General features: G+C 40.1%; 1 protein-coding gene across 2 annotated transcripts; it reads right to left on the bottom strand.

The window, feature by feature from the left end:
- Window positions 1–3,302: 3,302 nt before the first annotated feature.
- Window positions 3,303–9,683, bottom strand: tmem151bb (transmembrane protein 151Bb). 2 transcript variants are annotated; one of them, XM_089120583.1, is made up of 3 exons: window positions 9,444–9,683; window positions 9,051–9,297; window positions 3,303–7,059 (listed from the first exon to the last, which is right to left on the bottom strand). In XM_089120583.1, the coding sequence occupies exons 2-3, from the start codon at window positions 9,135–9,137 to the stop codon at window positions 5,662–5,664; spliced, it is 1,485 nt and encodes a 494-aa protein (XP_088976709.1). In that variant the 5' UTR covers window positions 9,138–9,297; window positions 9,444–9,683; the 3' UTR covers window positions 3,303–5,661. The 2 variants fall into 2 exon arrangements, with proteins under 2 accessions (XP_088976709.1, XP_039518863.2); XM_039662929.2 differs by having other exon boundaries at window positions 9,051–9,683.
- Window positions 9,684–10,465: the final 782 nt, after the last annotated feature.

Genomic DNA, 10,465 nt, shown 5'->3' with positions numbered 1-10,465 from the left:
GATTACTTTTTATCAGATGCTGGCGCACCAATACGTGTGCTACGATTGGGTAGCACTGACAAATAAATTGATAAAAGTTCGACTTGAAGCATGAGTTTTTTATTATTATTAAACACTTTACACATTTTAACTTATTTGGTATTATGTGAAAACCATTACACATTTTTTATTATTTGGTATTATTTAAATTATGTAAAAACCATTACACATTTTAACTAATTTGGTATTTTAATTCATTAATTCATATCCATAAATCATTAATTCATATAACCAGGCTGGTAAATTTGTCACGGGCACTTTTCCCGTCCGTTTTCACCTGATTCTGTCTTTCCCATCGCGATTGCAACCTCTCTCAGGCATTTTCCAACACAATTTTATTTGAGTGTACTAATTGTGGTGAACTGTCGTATAAATGCGGATGATATTAAATGCTGGTATAAGCTCGTATAATTATTCCTCCTCGCACGCATTGTATTCAAACCTTCTTCTTCTGTTAACATGATATATTTGAATTAATGTACAATTCTTGCAATGTCGCCCCCACCGATAACGCATAGTATTGCGTGCATCAGTGCGTCGCGTATCAAAAACTAGGACGACACATTTGGCTACGCATCGACGCATAATGGCGGCCAAAGCGTAGCGATACATAGCCATGCGGACGCGTATGCGTACCGATGCGTTGACTATGTAACGGCCCTAAAGTCACATATGTAAAATGGCGAATCTGTTTATTGAAACCACGTTTCCACGCGCCAAAATACTATTTAGAACTAGCCACAAAAACTACTAAAGTAGAAACTCTGAATTGTATATTGTTGTGTGTTGCCTTTTATTATATAGCCTACAGTGGGTATATAAGTGTGACTTTTCTGATGCGAGAAGTAAAATTGAGTATATATTAGAACTAATTATTTTGACACTGAAGCTTTAGTTCACAGTGTCTTTGACTCTGTGGTTGTACCAGGGGCGTAGCCAGAATTTTATTTTTGGGGGGTCCCGTCTTTAAATGAGGGGGCAACATTATTTATATATATATCAAGTTGATCTTTCCGTGCTTTTTAAAAAAAGTGTAATATTGTACTTTGAGTTTAAACGCCTGCCATTGTCACGGCATATTAACCAGTCCCTCCAGGATTTCACGATTTTTTTTTTGTGATTTTTGCGATCAAAATGACTGATTTTGTGGTGGTAATTTCCAAAAATTTGTGAAAAAATTTGCGATTTATATTTAACATTTACCATAATAGTATTCAGTCCTTCCAGAAAAACACAGAGTTTTTTTTGTGATTGTTGCGGGCAAAAATTGATTGATTATGCGGCCAGTTTTCTTTAAAAATGCGATGGAATATGTGGGATATTTATGCAATTTTATGCGATGAAATTGCTGGAATTTACAAAAATTGAGGGAACTTGCAAAAATTGCGGTTTGATGAAAAAGAGAAAAAAAGTGATTCCCCCAACATCCTGTTAATGTAAGAGTCATTTCTTATTACTTCCTTTGATAAACAAGCATACTACATCATAGAAAGTGCTGGGAATATTTAATTTCTCATCTCGTTTTATTTCAGACTGTAAGAGTGTAAATAAGGTGTGGCCCCTTTAAGAGCTGCGCGCTCCCTGTTGAACTGTCGAACACCCCATGTGTGCGGGTAATTTCTGTTTGATGCTACTTCTTTTATCTTATGTTGTTTATTAAGTAACGATGTGACGGTAGAACGTGCGACAGACAGTTATACGAGTTCGATTCGTGAGATGTCAATCGCCTCCGTGAGTCTGTCTGGCGTCGCGTAATTGCGTCACTTCATAACGTTCCCATGGAAACAGGGGGAAATGGCTGCTCTTATGTGAAGCAAACGCAACATTTTTCAACTTTCTGCTAAGATACATGTGACTTTTTTTTGCAACGAAAATGCGAGGATTATGAAATTATGCAAACCCCGCATATTTTGCACGGAAATCGGCAATTTATGTGGCGAAAGTGAGGCGTATTTGAAAAAATGCAGCCCCCGCATAAATATGCGGACTTTGGCTGATTTTGCATTGAATTCAGCGATCGCATAATCGCGTTTTTCTGGAGGGACTGATTAACTCTCACGCAAAGATGAAGATGACAGCGTACGTTACGCGCAACACGTTATATAAACAAATCAAGTTTGAAAATAAGCCGCATTTTACCGCGCAGCATTTTGATTGGTCAATCTATCAATCCTAATAAAACAACTTTTTTTTTTTTTTTAAGCAATCAGAAATCTGAGGGGACCGGACATGTAAATGAGGGGGCCTAGGCCCACCCAGGCCCCCTCGTGGCTACGCCACTGGGTTGTACCATTTTCATTTACCATGGTATTCAAACGGAACTCCAAGCAAAGTAGACTATTGAAAGAATACCATGGTTGTATGTACAAAAGAATAGTTATAATATGGTCATTTTAGTAGTGTTTATTGGTGTTAATAGTTCATTAATGTCTCATTTGTGCAGGATTTGAACCTTTAACCTGTCAGTTACCAGCCCAAACACAACTTTTGTTGTACATTAGTGTTCTAAAGATTGGGCAATCCAATATTTTACTAGATTTTTTATTATTAACTACATCATATGTGTTTTCTCTTGCTGGTTCAATCTCATAAATTTCATGTCCTGATGTTTAACGTTTTTCTTATGTGAAGTGGGCCTATATAACATGTCTAACAAGTTAAATAATATAACTGTTAATGGTTATGACAATCCACTGTGGAGAATATTTGTAATTGACATGAAAATATTATCTAGGGCTGAAATATGAAATGGTGTTGAACTTGTGAGATTCTCCCATAATTCTTGAACCTTTCTGATTTGTTTTATTATGGATGCAATGTTTTGCAAAGCAAATGCATTTGGGTCTGAAAAAGACTAGGTAAATGAATTCACTTCCTTCATCCTCCTGACAGACGTCCTTGTCTTTGTGTGTGTACTCGGGGTGGGACATGCTTGCTAACAAAATCATTAGACTTCCCTGTGTCAACGTTGTTCAATAGTTCACAAAGGCCATTTGAGATCACTTTGACTGAACCATCTGTCCAAACATAAATGCCAATAGAGATTTCTAGAGGAGCTTTTCTTTTCTCCAGTCTTTCTGTGTAGACTAGAGTCATCCAAAACCAGTTATTCTTGCTATTTAAGTTCTCTCTGAATTTAACACGGAAACAGAGCCACACATGAACTTGGCAAACACAAACCATACTGTTCAAACAGAAGCTCTCTAATCGTATAATCTGTGTGTGAAGCCATCTGAAACATTTGGGTATTACTATTTCGTTTTTATTTTCTTCTTCCTGCAATTAGAGAACATGCGTCATGTTTATACAGTAGATAGAATTACTCATGATGATATTTTATGTGACACTTTCTTCACTGCCATCTAGAGGTGTGTTCTCAAAACTGCACAGTGGACATTAACATGGACGTGACATCATTTTGTGTGTAATCAGCAACAAACATTAGTAAGTATTTTCAATTGATAGTATATTAATTCTTCTGGGGAGTTTTGTGGTGTTAGTTGGTTTGTTTCTCTCAAAGTATATAAGTTTGATAAGATCAACATTCGTCAACAAGAAGATGCTTAAAAATATGAAAATTAAGTTGCTAGCATCCTCATGCAAGTGAACTTTAGGCAATTTTCTTGACATTTTGTAAATAATAAAGTTATGAGGTCCGCAAAACTCTTAGTTTCTTAGTAATACTTCCTGAAATTACAACAAAAACTGAACAGGAATGACTTGCGCGTAGATGAAGTGTTATTTTGTCTTTGTATTGTACAGTGATTACTCATTTCTGTGTATCCACAAGCAGTTTATTCAGTGAGTTTATGTCCATTTAACCCAACAATTTTCATGTTTAATGGCTGCTACATGAATAAAGCATATAGTGTTTTGTGTTTTTCATGATTTGGAATACATCATCAATTGGCAGTATAAAAGTGATAAATGCGTTTGCAACCTTCAGACGTAACAGATCAGAAATATACAGGCTTTATCCAGATCGACTGCATGAAAGAGATTTAAAAAAAAATGTCTTTGGAAAACTCTAGGCCATTTTTGATGGTCGATACTTTAAAACCGTGTTGATGAATGGAGCTTTCATGAAGCTGCACCTTTGTTACAGTTAATCCAAAAGAGTTACATACACAGTACTGATTATCAAATGGCTGTAAACCAATAAATAAATGTACAGCTGCATAAAGAAATGTATTTTCCCTCGCTTGATCTGTTGCTTTCGCTCTGATCCACTGCAATTTCCGGCCAAGTAAAAGAGCAGTTGCCGGCTACTGAAAACATTCACTAATATACAAGCCTGTTCATGTCTGCCTTCACTTAATAGTTCAGTCCTTGTTGGATAGTTTGTACACTAAATACAAGCGATGTAAAGAAGAGCTTCAACAGTCATACATTCCATTGTAAATTGTATATAGGTTTTAAAGGCATAACAGACCAGAGGTTAATAGTTGCATAGTCTGAAATGTGTCGCATGGTTTGAGATATGCAGTGTTGCGAACATCGCCATAACAGTTCCTTACCGAATATTGTTCTGCCTGATGCAGTTAAATCACAGTTAAAGTACAAACAACGCATGATGTTTTCTCATATACAGAAAGAGTGTTCACATATGAATGTAAACCATATATTTCATGGTCCACTGGAAACCACTATGCGAGAGAAACAAAGTAACATTCTTTTACAGATGAATTGACTTCAAGTGCAACATTTAAGAAGGTCCATAAAGGTGAAAAGTTGGTCGTACTTGTAGAAAAAGGACCAGGTTTTTGCTCTGTAGATGTGGCGATTGTTCTTTATAGCAGTCAAGCCCGTTTTTACACTCCTAGATAGCCGGTTAATGACAATGTGAAAATGATTACTTGTACCAGGAGCTCTTCATTATTGCTGTAAATGTGTATTACTTGAGTTACAGGGGTTGGACAATGAAACTGAAACACTGGCCAATGTTGGAGGTTTCACATCTATATGCCTGGCGGCCAATCTTCAGAGTGAAGCACGGGTGGATCAGTGATGGTTTGAGCTCCAATATCATGGCAATCCTGATTGTATTTGATGGACACGACACTGCCGAGGACTACCAAACCCTTCTGGAGGATCATGAGCACCTGATGCTCAAACCGTGTATCAGCATGATCATGCACCAACACACACAGCAAGACTTGTGACAGAAGGGTTTGATGAAGATGAAAGTGACGTTGAACATGCACAGTCACCAGATCTGAATATTATTGAGGTGTTTTGGAGGAGCAAGTCCACCAGCGACATATAGTGACCTGGACACCGTTCTGGAAGAGGAACGGCTCATAATCCCTCTGATCAATGTGAAGGACTTCCCATCTGTCATTCCCAAAATGAATTGGTGCTTCAGTATTTGGATGCAAAATGAGGCCCTCACCACCATACTAACAAATTATTGTGTTGTAAAACCAGGTGTTTCAGTTTCATTGTCCAACCCCTGTATTTGAGAATTGTTCCGTCTGTTGTTGTAAGCATACAGTGTTGTGGACTGATAAATATTCCAATAAATGATTCCTGAGTTACAGGACATGTCGAGTTTTTCAAAAGGATCTCATGTTGAGATGTTCCTCCTTCTTTCAGAGGTTTTATGTAGTCAAAGAGGTCCGATCATAAGGACGTCTCCACACACGAGCTGTTCCTATGGAAGGAGCGGTGATTGGGACAACTCTCGTTACAGTGGACGATAAGCACCGGGAAGTACAGCGCATCCTGGTAGGCCGGTGGGTCTTCCTCATCAGCGTTGATCCGTCCGGACAGGCATCGTGTGTTCTCGCTGGGACTCTCGGGTTCGTCCAGGCTCCCGCTTCTCCAGAAGCAGCTTCGGCGAGAACCGTACAGTCTTCCCAAGGAGAAGCGGCTCCCGCTGAAGGGGATGCGAGGACTGCCGTTGCAGATGCTGAGGGCGCTTCGGGAAAACACGGATGAGTTGCTGATGGCGCGGTGGCAGCGTTCGCAGTTCTGCCTGACGCCTCCCGAGCGCTGTGCCAGATCCATCAGACCCGCCTCGGAGTAGCTCGGCACCAGCTGCTGGTTGGAGCGAATGTGCCACTCCAGTTCGGTGCTGTCGATGGTGTTGACTCTCGGGATGCGTCTACAGTAAGGTCTCTCGTCGCAGGGCGTCACAGCTATGTAGTCAGCACCAAAGAGCTTTTCGACACGGTAATGGACGTAAGCCGTGCGGTACTCCGCCAGAACCCGTAACGGCCAGGACACGGTAAGAAAGGCCGTTGTCCAGAAGACCCAGTTGGAAACGTACCAGGGATGGTGGTCTGGGTTGGAGAAGGCAATCATGTACTCTTTGAAGTCTACGTTCTTCAGGTGCATCCCTTCCCGGGCCTCCATGTAATCATCCAATCCTTCGTTGTCGGTGAAGAACCGTGCACGTTGGGTCAAGTAGGAGTTTTCGGACTCCACGTTGGCGAAGCTAAAGCACTTGGTGAACCTCAGTTTGGTGATGGCTGACTTTTCCAGACCCGCTAGCTGCTTGGAGACGTCCTTGACTCCACAGTGGGCGTAGTCGAACTCTGCCTCGGCTACATGGGTGTTGACCCTCTCGTGATACACCTGCGTGGTGGTGTACGCGTCTCCGTTGCGGTACCGCGTGACTTGCCGTGTCCGCCGCACGTAGTGGTAGCTGATGGCCTTCCACCAGATGCAAGGCTTGGCCTGCTGCATCCTCTGGACTCTTTCGTAAATTCCCTCCACGTGCACCTTGTACTGAAGCTCATTTTTGGCATGGCAGTGCCAGCACTCCACCAGGTAAACGACGTAAAGCATGATGAGGAAGGCCAGTGGGATGTAGATGTAGCCATCTGAGCAGGGACTGTCATGATACATCATGGACTTCCCTTTGTAGGCACTGTCGAAGGTCAACCGGGTGACCTTGGTGACGTGGCACCACACCATGGCTCCCATGCAGCCGTACATGAGCATAGACAGCAGCAGGCATTTCCAGAACACCTCTCTGCACATGGACTTGCTCAGTGACTGTTTCACAGGCCTCTGCTGCTCGTCAAACACAAAAGAGAACAACGGAGAGGACTGTTAAAAAGGACATGGAAACGGTGAGTACAGTGATTTATGAAAATACCACATGCATGTTTGAAAGCAAAATGAGAATATGCAGAATTGTATTCCTTTATTGGCTAATATTCATGCTGTGTGTGTGTGAGAGAGAGAGAGTACGTATACGTCTGTACTTTTTAAAATTTAAGTACATTTGATATCTCTTTGGATCTTATCATTTACATTTATGCATTTGGCAGACACTTTTATCTAAAGCGACACATTGCATTTGTAACATGACATCATGACTTTAGCATAAACATACACGCCACTTTCGAATCAAGTGGCGCGTTATCTAAACGCATTTTGAACTATCCAATAAATGTCCGAGTGATTCCGCGTGCAAGTACACACCGTTAAATGTCCGAGCGAAACGAAGAAAAATGTAGATCTACATCTGGGGAGCGATATTTTTTTTTTTCCCTAGGATGGTAAGGGAAGACTCATGAATGGTATTAACCCCAGTAACGGGTTAACACAGTCTCATCCCAAGAAGTCATATAACTGACGTCTTTTGACCATACGTCAACATCCGCTGTTTTAGGGTACCCTTTAACGTCAATTTCATGACGATTCTGGGACGTCATACAACTGACGCTTTACCTTTAACATCAGTTAGGTGACGGGGTAGGTTTAGGTCTGGGGTAGGGTTAGGATCCGATAACGTCATCTAACTGACGTTAAAGGGTACCCTAAAACGGCGGATGTTGACGTATGGTCCAAAGACGTCAGTTATATGACGTCTTGGGATGAGGTTTAGGGACGAGGTTGGGGTAGGTCCTATATTTATATATACAGTAATGTAACGTTAAGTCAACGGCGTGCATAAACACGCTGAAATGCGATATTTCAACCCGATCTCACGACCAAGTCGTACTAATTCGACGAATGATTAAAAAGTGGCTATTTCGTAACAATTCATACGACCTCACTCGTACGAATTAATACGATTTTGCTAAATCGTACATATTTTACGAATTGGCCAATTCGTATGAATTCGTACGAATGACCTACTCCTGACCCCGCCCCTAAACCTAACCATCACGTGGGTTTAGACAAATCGTACGAATTAGTACGAGTGAGGTCGTACGAATTAGACACTTTTTAATCATGCGTCGAATTCATACGAATTGGTCGTGAGATCGGGTTGGATATTTCAAGGTAGCTACACATTTACATTCTTATCAGTTCTTGTTTTCCCTGGGAATCGAACCCTTGACCTAATGTTTGAGCTAAAGGACTGCAATATTTGCTAAAATAATAAAGAAATTCCTTAAAAGAACATTTGCTTTTTCTTTCCTTTTTATACATTTATTCACTTGTGTGTGTCTCTCTCCCTATTTAACCATCTAAATCAGGTGAAATTAAACACACTTAATTTCAACAATATTTACAAGGTGTATTACAAAATTCCCTAAAATAAATAGAAAATGTATTAATATATAGAGCTGTTCTGAAACAATAAAGGATGTACTTGCTAATTTTTTTATCATTATTTATTTATTTTTTGCACACTTTTCAGCTTGCCAACCAGCAAATCATCTAAGGCTGGTTTTGTTTGCTTTGCACAACTAAATATTGACCTGGCCCATATAGCCTATTGGTTTATCAATATGGTTGAATATGTGCTCAATAAATATTGTTCATGTCTGACATGATTCTGTTTCATATTGAGTGTCAGTTGTTATGTAGAATCATGCACCCGTGGATTTTACCTCTTTTGCTTACAATAACAAAGCCTGTTCGGCCGTTTGTTATTTGATAAAGCCAATCTCTGCTCATGCGTTCTCTCACTACAGTGATGTCTATTGTTGCATGCTTCCATGTTGTGCACGTCGATGCTCATGTTTACATATCGGGATCTTTAGTTTTTGTCTGTTATCACGCATCGTCATGACTGCTAAATGAAAACCGCGTGCGTTATCGAGTACCTCCTCTCTCGCCGCGTCCGTGTCGTCCTCGAACACAGTGGTGGTGCTGCTCTCACTGGCCGTCGCAGCAGATGCTGGAGGAGACATGGCTGGAACAATGACCACCTCAAGCTCTCCCCAGACCCGTCAGCATCCACTGGTTACAAACGCACACCAATGCAACCCGACCTGCGCTTTCAAACACGCCTATCCATTCCGTTAAGCATTTTGAAGTCGAATTTCATCGCTTACTTCCGTTTGCAACAACCTGCGATTTGATTAGGCAATTAATGCATCTTTCAAATGACAAAGATCAACAGTAGTTTAGATATGCTTAAATGGTCGTATGATAACACAGATAAGCACATGCATCGAAACCCTGACAGAGCGTCTGATTAGCCGCCATAACGTTACCTCCTGTGCGATAACGCGCGCGTGAGACGCGTTTCTGACGCCATTTAAGAAAGAATGCGGTTTGCGCCGATCAAATTGGTTCCTTTAGCGAGGATTTGCAATTCCAAATTGGGAATGCTAAGACCTGGATATTGTCGTTCCCGCAGGGAGAGGTTGAGGGGTGGGTGGGGAGGAGAACGATGAAGATGATGATGGTGGTGCTCGTGAGGCTCCTGACAGCAGATTTCGACAACTCAGCGCATTGAAATTCACACATGCCAAGAGTACAAAATAGTTTTTAAAAAATTAATGCACGTTAATTGAATCTAAATCACAATCTTTATTTTCACTTTCACCAATATTTGAGTTTAATTATTGATGAATGAATTATTTTTAGAAGCTGAATGACCATAGGCTACATTCAATTTCTCGATTTATTCATCGATTATTTTCAAAACAAAACAAAGTCGCCGCCTTAAATTAATAAAGTAAGTCATTTCAACCTAAATTACATTAAACTGACTTTAAAAAGTGTTGAATCTTGTATAACTTGTATAATAAAGTTGAAAGTTGCTTAACTTATTCTGATGAGTTAACCCAATGTAAAAAAGTTTTGTCATAATTTTTTACAATTTTTTAAGTTATTGTTACAATAAAATCATAGTGATTTAATGCCATTTATTGTTATCAAAGTGTTACATTGAAGGCGTTTTTTTCATGATTAGGCTACAATAACTGTGTTAGAGTTAATCATGATAAAATGTATATCTTGAATGCAATGTGGTTTTGGATAACTTCAGATTTTGGGTGGATAGACAATCGTTTATCGGATGGTCAGTTATAGTTTTTCTTATAGTGTGCATACTTGCAATGCATTTTAATGTGCATATAAATACCATAAATATGAGGTGCATGCTCTGTGAATGGTAATTGAAAGGCTTCAACGTCCAACAGCTATATGCAATTTACTAAATATCCACCAGATAGCGCTATAGTCTTTCCCTTTTTTATTTCAATGTCAAGGTCTGCACATTAATAGGTCA

This window comes from Pimephales promelas, chromosome 15 (genome assembly GCF_988280905.1).
Source record: "Pimephales promelas chromosome 15, fPimPro1.hap1.1, whole genome shotgun sequence".
Lineage (NCBI taxonomy): Eukaryota > Metazoa > Chordata > Actinopteri > Cypriniformes > Leuciscidae > Pimephales > Pimephales promelas.
The sequence above is the reverse complement of the archived record's forward strand: the minus strand, read 5'-3'. Positions and strand labels throughout refer to the sequence as shown.

Bases quoted from the DNA above. Each gene is read 5' to 3' on its own strand.
- tmem151bb (XM_039662929.2), bottom strand. From the start codon at position 9,137: ATGTCTCCTCCAGCATCTGCTGCGACGGCCAGTGAGAGCAGCACCACC. The intron at 7,060-9,050 runs GTACTCGATAAC...TTTGACGAGCAG, and splicing joins CGGACGCGGCGAGAGAGGAG to CAGAGGCCTGTGAAACAGTC.